This window comes from Epinephelus fuscoguttatus, linkage group LG6 (genome assembly GCF_011397635.1).
Source record: "Epinephelus fuscoguttatus linkage group LG6, E.fuscoguttatus.final_Chr_v1".
NCBI classification, from domain to species: Eukaryota; Metazoa; Chordata; class Actinopteri; order Perciformes; family Serranidae; genus Epinephelus; species Epinephelus fuscoguttatus.
In genome coordinates, this window is record NC_064757.1 from 10,042,495 (window position 1) to 10,055,307 (window position 12,813).

Sequence of the window (12,813 nt, forward strand, 5' to 3'; positions counted from 1 at the left end):
GTGTTATTGAACTTAAATGAGCCAAGACTAAAACATATTAAACATGTGTAATTTTGTCAGAATGTCACGACAAGAAAAAGACTGATTTAAGACAGCTGACACCAACTGAGGTAAAACTCTTGTTTTAAATCCAATATTGGAAATTTTTCTGCAATAATGATATTGCTTGAAAGTTGTTTGGTGTAAGGTTGGCATGAGTCAGAAAAACAACAGCAGGGTTTAAAAAAAGCCAGCAGAAATTTAAGTGCTCAGAATCTTCAGTAAATGGACTAAAAAATAAAAGCTCTCTGGTATGGTTCAAATTTAATTTCCATGTGCATAAGTAGTGATAATCTCATATGCAGTGTCTCCTATGTTGCAGTCAGGGACAAGGGAGCATAGTGCATCTCATAATATGTGAATGTCGTTGGTCTCATATTTGCTACCTCTAGCTTACCATGTCTTTTGCTTCATCTATTTGGCAACATGGATTTTACAGTTTATAGAGGGGAAAATTACTAGACAGCAAATGTTTTATTTAAGAGCAATTATATTTAGCTGGAGGGAAAGAGTAAAAGAAGTTATATCTTCATGGAATAACCTTAGCAGTGCAGTGTGTCAGTTTACCAGCTTTAAACCTGCCCAGCCAAACACCCTCACTGGGAGTTAATCATGTTTATGATTTGTTGTCATGAGCGTTCTGTGTTTTTAGGGCTGATGATATTGTCAATAAAAATTGTAAGCAGCCCCAAGATAACGAATAGACAGGTGATTACTGATTTGAAGGTCTTTTTCAGTCTCTAGGAGGTACTAAATCTGTAAATCTACAATATAAAGTGGTAGAGTTTAAAGTGATTGCCTATTATACGCTAAAATATATTCATTTTTATAGAGTTTCGAATGTCTTTTCTGGTTTCTGGTGTTTTAAATACCAGTCAATGATACAAAATGGCTAAATTCTAACATAAGGACAGGATGTGTATCGTACAATAGGTTCACTTTAATAAAAGAAAACTGTGATTCAACGCTCCACAAGCCCTTAGTTGTTAAACATCATATTGAAAGTTGAATCCCCCTGTCTTTAATTTCCTTATACTGAGTCATTGTTTTGCAAAGGATTTACTGAAATTTGAAAAACATTTCTAGCTTTTATTGACTTGGGAAGTTATGACCAGATGAAAAGTGGCACCCAGGAGATCCATTCAGTTCTCATTGATGGAAGCTGCTAACCTATTCTCTAGTCAAGCCAAAATGATCAGTGAGGGGTAGGCACACAGGTACTTTTATATTGTGCACAGGCAGCCACCTCACTGCTGTTTTTTCTTACCTAAAACACACACAGGTCGGTTCTTATACATGGAAGGCCAACATGGGCTAACTGGTTTGGCAGATAGTCTCTTCACTAAAGTATTAATGGTCATCAATGTAACCTGCCGCTCCACTTCAGCCAAACTGTTAGCACTATTTTTCACCATGTCTGATGTTGTCTGCTTCACTTGTTCTAATCTGCGTCGGCTGAGCATCGGTCTCCCCGGATGCTGAAGGATGCTACTTTTTATTAGCCTGACAGACAGGCTGATGTGCCCTGCACACTGATGTGGAGGTTGAAATTAGATCTGTTTGGCTGTGACTAATTACTTTTAAACAGACATGTGCAGTAAGTGACTCTGGCTGATCACATTTTCGTCTTCACATTCTTTTCTCTGTTCATTGCCTTTTCATATCACAAGCGTGGTTATACTTGCTACCCTTACTGAAGTGTCTCTGCACTCCCATGACTACCAACATATCTGACAAATAATGGTTTTTATGTCAGCCTTTTAATTACCCCCATTGAACCATTTTCTTCCTGTTAGGTTTGAATGTGCTTCTGTACCGGCAGTTCTTATGAATGAGTTTGTTCTTATAAATGATGCAATGGCTTCTAACAAGAACATTTTCTTCAAACGGGTTCAGGGGCTAATGGAGAGCTCGTTTCCACTTGAGACATGTCGTATTCACTTTTCACAAATATTCTGCAGTTGTAGAAGGGCATTTTCAATGGCTGCAAAACAAATATTTTCATGTTAACTGAATAACAAGTGGTCTACAATTGTGCTTACAAGTAGCCAGAACTCAAAAAGACTGTGTCCTATTCCAGGTATTTTTTGGCAGTCCAAAAATATTAGTCAACACAAACAACTCTCTCCCAAAATCAAAATCTAGAGTGCTAAAACTCAGATTAGTGATGTCATTAAGTCTGGTCTTGCTCCATAGACAATGAATTGGGAAAGATGTTGACGATGGCAGTGAGAGCACGCAGGTGTTCTGAGTATATGGGTACATTTGCTGTTTCACACCTGAGAATATTACAACACAATAAAGCTCATTTGGGTATGAAAAAAAACAAACATTCTGTGGGTGAATCATTGTCTGTGGAGCAGCTCCAGATTATTTACTCGATGATATCACAAATTTGAGTTTTAGCACTCTAGATTTTGGATTGAGGAGAGAGTTGTTCATGTTTACTAATACATTTGGACTGCACCCCTGCAACCTGTTTGAAGAAAATGTTCTTGTTAGAAGCCATTGCATCATTTATAAAGTCTGGAGCTGCTCTATCCACAGTGAATGGTGGAAGATGTCATAGATGACACTGAGAGCATCCAGGGGAATGTTCTGGGTGTATGGGTATACTTTATGTTTCACAAATGACAACACTACAATAGATAATGGAGCTCATTTGGGTATAAAAAATGAAACAAACATTTTGTGGGTCTACAAAGTCAGGCTCTCATTCATTGTCTATGGAGCAGCTCCACAGTTTAGACCCTATGACATGACAAGTTTGAGACTTACTTCTGTGGGTTTCGGCTTTGAGAGAGTAACTCATATGCATAAATATTATATGATCTTTCCTAGGCCATGAAAATAACATATTGGAACTCTAAGTGTTTTTTCTCCTTTTGCGCATGTAGGACTTTTGCTCCTCTGCTCCTCTCTTACATCTTCTATCTGGGGGATTCTGTGTTTTTTTGTGCAGGAATATCATGCCCAGCTGGAGGAAATGAGAGTTTCCATAAGACAACTGGAGGAGGACCTGTCTGCTGCCCGTCGCCGTAGCGACCTGTATGAGTCTGAGCTGAAAGAGTCTCGGCAGACCAGTGAGGAACTAAAGAGGAAGGCTGCTGACTACCAACATAGGATTCAGAAGGTCTATACTGTAGCTCTTAATGAGCCTGAAAGTTACTGTGGTTTTTCATAGTGTAAATCAATTTAACTTGTAGTCATTATAAAGTTTCTACTTGACTGTCATCTTGCCACGATCATTACTGGAAAGGATCAAAGAGTTTCCCATATCTTCACAGGCCAAAGAGCAGAGCAAGGCAGATGCAGAGGAGCAGATATGCAAGTTGGAGAAGGTAGAAAATAAAGTTTATTTAATTGTTACTAGATTCTGTGTTTGGTGAGGATGGCTAAATATGTCTGGATAAGTACACTGACAAGTTCAGGTAACTTTAACAAAAGATGAGAAGCTTAAATATCAACCTTTACATATTGTAATGACTGTATATTTCTTTTTTAGACCAGTGCTGAGCAGCAGACCAAGATCCAGGATCTTCAAGAGAAGCTTGCCAAGGTGGAATATTTTTGCTGGGATGATAAATGAATAATTTATATGAGCTTGTGCTCCCAAATGCAAGAGATGTAACAGCATTTTACCCTTTCAGATGAGTGTATAAACTCCTCTTTACCCCTCCTGACCTCATTCTTTCTCTCTCTGTCAGATTTGGTCTATGGCCAAGAACTATTAAGCTGTCTTTTTAAAACTAGAGTTACTGCTAAATTATCAGCAATCAAACAGTTTTGCCTCATTAGCAAAGATAATTTCATCCTAATTGTCTTTTCCTAGAAATGAATATTTAAAAGTATCATTCTTTCTACCAAGAGCACATGAGGTTGTGGAGCTGGTATTCAAGGCTGACTGAGCTCACATTTGAAGCAGGTTCACTTGTGACTCAGTGCAGAACAGTTTATGAAATAATCAGTAGGGTAGGACCTGAAAATAACCTAGCGTAGTTTGTTTAAGGATTTCTTACTAGCAATGAGCAGCAGTTTGTTTAGAAGCAGCCACTGAATTTAGCTAAAGGATGTCAGTTATTCCCTAGACACTAACATCAACAAAAAGTGCTTTTTAACCTTGTGTCAGCAGTGTTGCTTGGAGTATTCAGCATGTGATGCAGTTGAATGTAAAACTGGTTCATTTAATATATTTGATTTGTCACTCAGTTATTATGCTGATACAAGTTCATATATTTTTTTATTTTGACTCCGTTCTTTTATTTGATGTAGTTATTAATCAGTGGCATGTTTATCAGATTGAACATAAGATTTTGTAAATTAAACAAGATGAATATAGATTTTCTGTTCCATTTAAGTTTATGTAAACAACAACAAATACTCTTTTAATGATATTTTTCTTTTAACACCTAGTCTTCAAAGGCCACTGCTGAGGCTACAGACCTCCTTCAGACTATGAGATTGGCCAAAGAGCGCATGGAGCGAGATCTGGAGAGGCTACAGAACAAGGAAGACTCCAGTGACAGCCTGCGTAGACGCCTCCGTGAGACTGAGGTACACCCACGCCTTCATTATCACGCACACAGTACACATACACATATAGCCTATATGTGTTCTGGCCCCCTGCCTGTTTCTTCTCATTATTCTGTGTATCATGTCATTCGCTGCTTTGCAACATCACGGACCTCTTTGTTAAAAGTGTTGCATAAATAAATCTGGCTTGGGTGTCTGCTAAGCACAAAGAGCCCATATGTTGTCTTGTAAACATGTTGTTTTTGCACTTTCTGAGAAACACTTGTGCTGTGATGGCTTAAAAACATTTTAGATAGCCTGGATGTTTGACACAGTGGATCACAATTTAAAAATTGATCCACTTGTGGTCATGTGATATTTGTATTTTTTGGTTTGTGAGACTACCCCCCCGTCCCGTACACACAGAGTAAAACTAAACCAAAGGCTCTTTTTTTAATACAAATATCACTGAAAGTCCTGTTGTATATATTGTGTAGGGACAATGTGTGGTCTTGAACAGAGAGGCAGCTATTGTTGCTGGTCTTATGAAGCTAATCAGTCTGCATGCTTTTTACTATATGATTCTTGAGTGGCTCAGTAATTCCTGTGGCTCCGTGCTCCTGCTACAATGTGGACAAACTGTGTCTGTGCAGTTTTCTCGCAGGCCTGATTCACTGAGTTAATTGTGAATGTCTTAACATCTAAATTTAACAAAGAAAAAAAAAATCTGTGGCTGTGAAAAGGCCTTTTAGTGATGGTTCTTTTTTTTTGATCCATTGCCTTAGTAATTTAGCACTCATATTTATCCTCAGTGTTGTTGTTTTTTGTTGTTGTATCGCTTCTTACATCGGAAAAATACTTCCAAGCATTGTAAATGTGAGCATATATCTCATTGTTATTCTTTAAATCAGGTTTCCTCTGAATAAAATCTTAATATGAAGTTTCAAGAATCTAAATACGGGATGTTGATAGGACGCTTTTGCTTGTGCTAAGTCCAAAGTGTGTAGGTTTCAGTTAGTAGGGATTATAAAGGAACAAACAACAAACGCCAATATCTCAAATCTTTCTCTGCTCACCACAGAGTGAAAGAGTGCACACATCAGCAGGCAACCCTTTCATCATCTTCAACATTGTTTCATAAGAATCTGTCAGAACTATTTATTTGTATAAGTGAATTGCAGAATTGTATGGTGACCCAGTCACACAATGAATCAGCTCTAATAAAACTGCTATAAAGATATGCATATGCAACGTCTATAGTTACATATACAGCACACTTTAGTTTATTCAAAGCTTGTTTTGAGTTCTTTTTAAATAGCACTTTACATCAAGCACTAGACATGTAAATTTGGTAATTAGCATAGGTTAATGTGGACAGGAGAGTCAGAGGGAAGAAAATACTCGTGGTCAAATTTAAACAGCTCCAAAGACCTCTCGCACCACCACACATGAATGCAAATGGGCTCTTTGGAACCATTGTGAAGAAGTTGGAATAATGAGATATAAACAATGGAGAGGTGCATCACTAACAAGCCAAATGGATGCGGCTGCTACAGTGTTTCATCAATTCTTCACTGAAGTGGAAATCTTAAGCCTAATTAGCATTTCTACGAAAATGCACTATGATGTCTAGCAAGAAACACTATTTCATTTTACTCCATGGAACTTTTGACCCGAGGTTGCATTTCTAAAACTAAAGGAAATATTTTATTAGGTGGTTAACGCTTGTGTGTTTGTGTGTGTGCGTATGTGTGTGTGTGTGTTTGTGCATTACTTGTGTCTGTTCTTTGCAGGATGGTAGGAAGACCCTGGAGAACCAGGTGAAGAGGCTGGAGATTGTCGAGCGCCGGGAGACAAAATTGAAGGATGAGATCCAGGGCAAGGCCCAGCAGATACAGCAGATGGCAGATAAGATTCTGGTAACCCACCTTTCACCACTTGTGTGGAGCTAAAATAATCAGAGGAGGTGTGAGATAAACATAGCTCATTGTCATCACTGCAGAGGAAGTGCTATTTTACATAATATTTCTGAAAAACCTCACCTTTATAATCTACTGTCTTCACGGATGAATGAATATAAACCAAGTATAGATAGATAGATAGATAGATAGATAGATAGATAGAAATCACCCACAGAAGTGCTACCTAATCACTGTGTATCTGTCAGGATGGGATGTTATGAGGGTTGTACTGACTGGTTTGAAGCTTCAAAGCTTCACTCATAATGTTGAAATTCAAATTCTAAATCAGGTTTTCTAAATCAGCATATGGTGCAGCTTTTGTTTTTGCATGTCTTTTCATTCTGTTTAGACTTGATATTTCTGCATAGTTGCCGACAAAGATTAGGCTACATTAATATCATTAGTATTATATTATTTGTGGAATTAGATTCCAGTGGTGACTGTCCATGATTGTTTCTGACTCTAACTTTAGGGCATTGTTAAGTCCAAAAGTCAAAATATCCCAAAAAAATATATAGATGTAATCATTCTCAAAATTCACAAAAATGTTTTTTTTTCTAACAAAATATTCTGCTTTAGTACACATTTGTTGGTGTTTAGCATTTCAAAAACAACACCTTCACTGCAGCCAAAAAATTCTTTACTCTTCTGCTTGCTGCACACAAAGGGAGCTGTATTCACAGGGTGGTCTAGGAGCAATCCTACATTTAAAAAAATGTATTTAATTATAAAAGACCAACTCATTGAATGCGATGAATCACTGCTTTCACATTGTTCAAGGATTTATTTTTTTTTTTCATTTTTCCTTTTTTTTAGAGTGATGATATCATGAAATATGACATTCAAAATTTCATTCTTAACTGAAGCTTCAAATATTAAAAAAAAAAAAAAAAAAACGTTCAGCAGAGCCCTCATGATTATATAAATTACTATTCATATTGATCCATAGACTTTGGTCACATACCTTAATCTCCCATATACCTACGCCTAGCTTCAACCTGATCAGAGGTCTTATTAGCCAGAATAAATGGAAAACAACTGTGTGGGTGTACAGGGGAGAAAGTAGTTGTTCATAGGAAACAATAATTGCTGTGTTCCATTTAGGTGTACCCGTTCTAGGGCTTGAGTATTGTGTATTAGTTCCACCTGTGCTTTCCCTGCTGTAACAAGTGAAAAAGGTCGGAAAGAGAACGCAGCAGGGGTCAAGTTGACCTCATTGATGTGGATTACATTGTGTCTCATGCATACTTAAACCTGCTTACTTCCTTCATCCATAGTAACAAAGACAAGGGACTGGTCTTAGTATTGTACACTTAAGAGTCATGAATGTGTTTTATGAAAATGTGTCACTGGTTATACACTTCCTTGTCAACACTGCCTGGTCAAACATATTGTATCTGGCATCAAAAATGCCTGTGTGTTGGTATGGAAATTGAATCTCTTTCCGGCTCTACTGCAATCAAAATCCCCCTGCAAACAATGTAGATAAAAAAAGCTCATTATAATTTGTGTTTTTCCAAAACACCATGAGGCACATTACCACCAGGAACCCTCACTGATTGCCATTAGGTGTTTGTGATTAAGGAGTCTTTTTGACCACCCCTTACATATCACAGATATCATATCACAAGTGTGAACTCTTTTTTTGTGATGACTTACTTATTAAAAAACGAAGCTGTGAAGTTTTGTCTTCTTTTAGCCTTTTTGTGCATAACATATTTGTATGTTTGACTAGGGCCTGGAGGAGAATCTGCGAGAGACCCAAGCCACAGTCCAGCGACTAGAGACTCATCTGAAACAGAAGGAGAAGCTCTATGAAGATAAGATAAAGGTGAAATTTATGGACACATAAACACACACATATACAGACTCTTTGGTGCTACATAAAACAGACGGCAGGTATATCTTTTTGAACTGTACTTACAGGAAGTGCTCTGTGCTATGTTTGGAGGTCATGCTGTAGCTGGTTGAGTTGTGGGTGTGCTCTATGCTCGGGAGATCTACAGTATGTCATCTTCACACCACTCTCTGTCCTGTTAAGTGATATCCTGGTTATGGTTCTGTGGGCTGCCTGGCATTGAGCAGGTGTTGGAGGCCCAGATGAAGGCGGACATGGCTGATAAGGAGATGCTGGAGTCCAGTCAGAGCAAATATGAGGAGGAGGTGCGGGAGAAGTGCAGCATCATCAGTGAACAGAAGGCGGTAAGAACTGACCAGCTTGGCAGCGACACTATCTCAGGCGTATTTTAACATTTATCACACTGACATAGATTTCTTGTTTGGAATAATTTTGGATAGGTTATTGTAGAGTACAAAATAATGAGCCTTAAAGGGAGAGTACACCTCAAAATTGAAAATGTTTTTTCCTTTTACCTGTAGTGCTATTTATCTTAGTTTCTGAGTGTTGGAGATATCTGCCATAAAGATGTCTGCCTTCTCTTGAATATAATGGAGCTAGATGGCACCCAGGTTGTGGTGCTGAAGCGCCAAAAAGGGCATTTGAAAAACTCAACAACAATGTCTCTTTTCAGAAATCATGACCTGGTTACTCAAAATAATCCACAAACCTTGGTGTAAGCAGTTTCATTCAGGAACTATTTTCTTTCTATTGAACCCCCTGCCAACCATATTACCACATAGAAGATAAGGTACATCTACTACTAACTCATCTAGCACCATAGAGCTAGATAATATGACAGCTCAGCCAGGGAGGATGCCATTGATTTTTGCATATCATGCTGTAAGCACGAGCCTCTTGTCCATGAGTAGATGCACGCTTCCTTCTGCTACTTCGATAGAAAGATAACAGTTCCTACATAAAACTGCCCACAACAAGGTCTGTAAAATATCTTGAGTATGTCATGAATTCTGGGAAGAGAAATTGCTGTTGGGTTTTTCAAATTTATTTTTCTGTCACTTTGAGCACCACAAGCTGAGTGCCATCTAGTTCCATTATATTTGAGAGAAGGCAGACATCTCTACGGCTGATATCTCCAACACTCAGTAACTCACACCAAAACAATCTAGACTGATAAACAGCACCACAAGTAAGAGGAAAAATTTGTATCCTTGATTTCTGGGTGAACAGTCCCTTTAATCTGATCCCAATTAACGCCTGCAATGTGATGATGTGACTAAATGTTTATTTAAATCACAAGCTGTACTGTCCATCATTTCTGTTCAGACCATAAATGCTATGGACTCCAAGATGAACAGCCTGGAGCAGAGGATCGCTGAGCTGTCTGAGGCCAACAAACTGGCAGCCAACAGCAGTATCTACACCCAGAAAAACATGTAAGTATTGATTCACAACATTATAATTCTGTTTGACAGCAGATCCCTATTCATGAAATACATTAAGGTGAATTCAAGTGAAAGCTGTGGGCGTTTGTTTAATAACCCAAGTAAGGTATCAGCTTCATTAATAATGGTATGAATTAAGATGATGTGCAAAAGATTGGTTAAAGAGGATGTGGCTTTACTGGAAAGTATAGTTTTTGTTCCTGGGGTGTATGTACACATAATGGCACAATACATGGTGGCATTGGCTCCTATTGAACTTTTGCAAAAGAATGTGTGGTGTTGGCAGGAAAGCCCAGGAGGAGATGATTTCAGAGCTTCGCCAACAGAAGTTCTACTTGGAGTCTCAGGCTGGAAAGTTGGAGGCCCAGAATGCCAAACTGGAGGAGCATCTCGAGAAAATGACTCAGCAGGAGCAAAGCAATAAGAGTCGTGTATTGGAGCAGGAAACTAGGCTCCGAGAGGTGAGGAGATACTGCAGGAAGATGGAGCAGAAAGCTGAGCTGTGAGATGGGATTGTTGGTAGATTGTTGGATATAGGCTTTACCGACCAGAGTTTGACATGCAGGTTAAACAGTCTTTCCATTTTCTTTTTTCCCTATGTATTTCTTACTGCCCTGTCCATCCCATCCCAATCTGTCACTCCTGTCCCTAATCCTTTTTCAGTACCAAATATGCTCTATTGACCAATACAGAGAATCTGCACAATGTATTTGTTTGTCTACGCATAACTTAACTTTTAAACATTAAATAGATAAGATTGAGCACGCGACCTCCTCCATCTGTGCCGATCTGGCTCCAAATAGTGGAAACACACCTATGTATAATTGCTTTTCTGAATATACAGTATGTTGAGTAAATAATTATAGTGCATCATGACCCCATGTGGAGCAGGTGAAACATATACAGCAGTTGTAAAATGATTATAGATAGGCTCTAGCCACGAGATTAATGGTAAAAAAGAGAATGTTTGATGTAAAATACATTAATGTGACATGTGACATCATGGTGTGATCTAGTAGTGTCTTGTGGACAGTGCAGTGATCCTTAAATACTTTAGAAAGTGAGTTTTATAGGCAAGAAATCTCAACGACTGAAGATTTTTTGGGCCACTGGTATTGATCAATAACTTTTTTGACTCGGTGCAGATGTCTGATCTTAATTTTGTAGTACTGGGCAGAAAAAAGCTCAAGGTGGCAAGGTGAATCTGGGTGAAGTGTCAGTGTCTGTGCCTAGGGTTGGTCACTTTCTCCTCCTTCACCCTGGATGGCCCTTATCTGTCTCCCTTTGCAGATTGGGCTGCAACATGAGGAAGAGAAGCTGGAGATTAAGCGTCAGGTGACGGATCTGACCCTCTCGCTGCAGGAGCGCGAATCTCAGATCAGCAATCTGCAGGCAGCTCGCCACGCACTAGAGAGCCAACTACAGCAGGCCAAGACTGAGCTGGAGGAGACCACTGCAGAGGCAGAGGAGGAGATCACTGTGCTCAGAGTGAGAGAGAGAGAAAGTAGAGGATTGCTGAAAGTGACGTCTCCTTTGAGGTTATATAATTCAGGCAGTGAAATCTGTCCCTCTGTCTCTTTTGTCATACCTGCTAGGCACACAGAGATGAGATACAACGCAAGTTTGATGCTCTGAGAGACAGCTGTGCGGTAAGCTGCTCACTCCTTTTTTTTTCTTTTTCACTCCTTCCAGGAATAGCCCTCTCTTCTGGCATTGAACACCATCACACAAATTCACACATCAACACACATTACCAACAACCTAAAGTAGACAGACTATTTCAGTTCACATGTGCTTCTGTCACTCTTGGCTAAATCAAGCTTCATTTAGAAATATATATTTCTCTTCTTCTTCTATTAATCATGAAGTGACTCCCTGTGACCGTAAACACACAAACTCATCTCATTTGAAGAACGGTTTGATCAGGGCTCAATGCTAATGTTTTCAGAGCCGACCCAAACATTGCAAATCTGTCCAAAATGAGAATTCCAAATACACACCAATTTTTACACGAGTGGTATTAATTCTCATTAAATTATTTGTTTCAATGATGCCATTGTGCATATGAACAACCAAGTGAGTCACCATTATCAAACCAGGTCATGTAGGAACAGTAAGAGAAAGGTAATGGCTGCTATCCTGTCATCATGGTTGTTTGTTTGTTTGTTTGTTTGGCGCCTTCTTCTTTATTTTTTATTTTTTGTTTTGCGATGCTTCACGGTGGCACGTATCCGATTTTACCTGAAAACACTGTGGTTTAGTTAGCTGACAACATCAGCACCTCACTGTCCACACGTTTTAAATGTGTCCTGTTTATTTTCTTTTCCATTTCTGCAGAGATAGTATTTGCCTCTGATTATGTGGTCAACCTACTAATGATGCTTCAAGAAACTAGCACTCAAAAGTAGCCGCCTTTTTGTTCAACTAGATCCATTTTTTATTGTGTTCAGTCGAAAGTACTTTTAAGTACGTTTATTTTACAGACAATTATGTTAAAGCTGCAGTTAAGATAACTTTTATCAAGATAACTTTTTGTCATATTTGCTGAAACTGTCACTACATCCACACAGTAATGCATTAAACACATAGTCTGTGAAAAAAATCAAGTCCTTCCTCCTCGTAGTGCCTCTAATAGCAGAATCTAAAGTGGTTGAATGAAAACAGCCAATCAGAGCCGAGGAGTCTCTGACTGCTGTTAATCATGTCAGTCACTGCTCGTGAACTCCTGTCAAACTGTCAAACTAGGCAGTGCTGATTAAATATGAATCAAGATTCTATTACTGCATTGTGTATTTCTTACTTCAAATGTTCTCAGAAAAATATTTTCGTGTACTTTTTAGCTGTAAAATGAGAAAATGTGGAGGTGGGTGGTGCTTTGTTTGGGCCTGACTGTTTTCAACATGGCGGTCCAGTCACAAATCTTGATTGATATTTGAACAGTGTTGCCTAGTTTGAGAGGTTGACTGCAGTACATGAGTAGTGATTGACATGATGGTAA

General features: G+C 38.7%; 1 protein-coding gene across 10 annotated transcripts in view; it reads left to right on the top strand.

Moving 5' to 3' along the window:
- The window catches only part of LOC125890345 (citron Rho-interacting kinase), a 59,172-nt gene that overhangs the window by 13,770 nt on the left and 32,589 nt on the right, over positions 1-12,813 (top strand). For 5 of the 10 annotated variants that reach the window (XM_049578927.1, XM_049578925.1, XM_049578926.1 and 2 more), the window contains exons 5-15: positions 3,002-3,172; positions 3,327-3,380; positions 3,545-3,598; positions 4,453-4,593; positions 6,345-6,470; positions 8,248-8,343; positions 8,598-8,714; positions 9,697-9,806; positions 10,084-10,276; positions 11,106-11,303; positions 11,411-11,464. In XM_049578927.1, coding sequence (XP_049434884.1) covers positions 3,002-3,172; positions 3,327-3,380; positions 3,545-3,598; positions 4,453-4,593; positions 6,345-6,470; positions 8,248-8,343; positions 8,598-8,714; positions 9,697-9,806; positions 10,084-10,276; positions 11,106-11,303; positions 11,411-11,464 — 1,314 coding nt within the window. The remainder of the gene's footprint in view (positions 1-3,001; positions 3,173-3,326; positions 3,381-3,544; positions 3,599-4,452; positions 4,594-6,344; positions 6,471-8,247; positions 8,344-8,597; positions 8,715-9,696; positions 9,807-10,083; positions 10,277-11,105; positions 11,304-11,410; positions 11,465-12,813) is intronic. The other 5 variants (XM_049578930.1, XM_049578932.1, XM_049578934.1 and 2 more) reach the window with 1 other exon arrangement.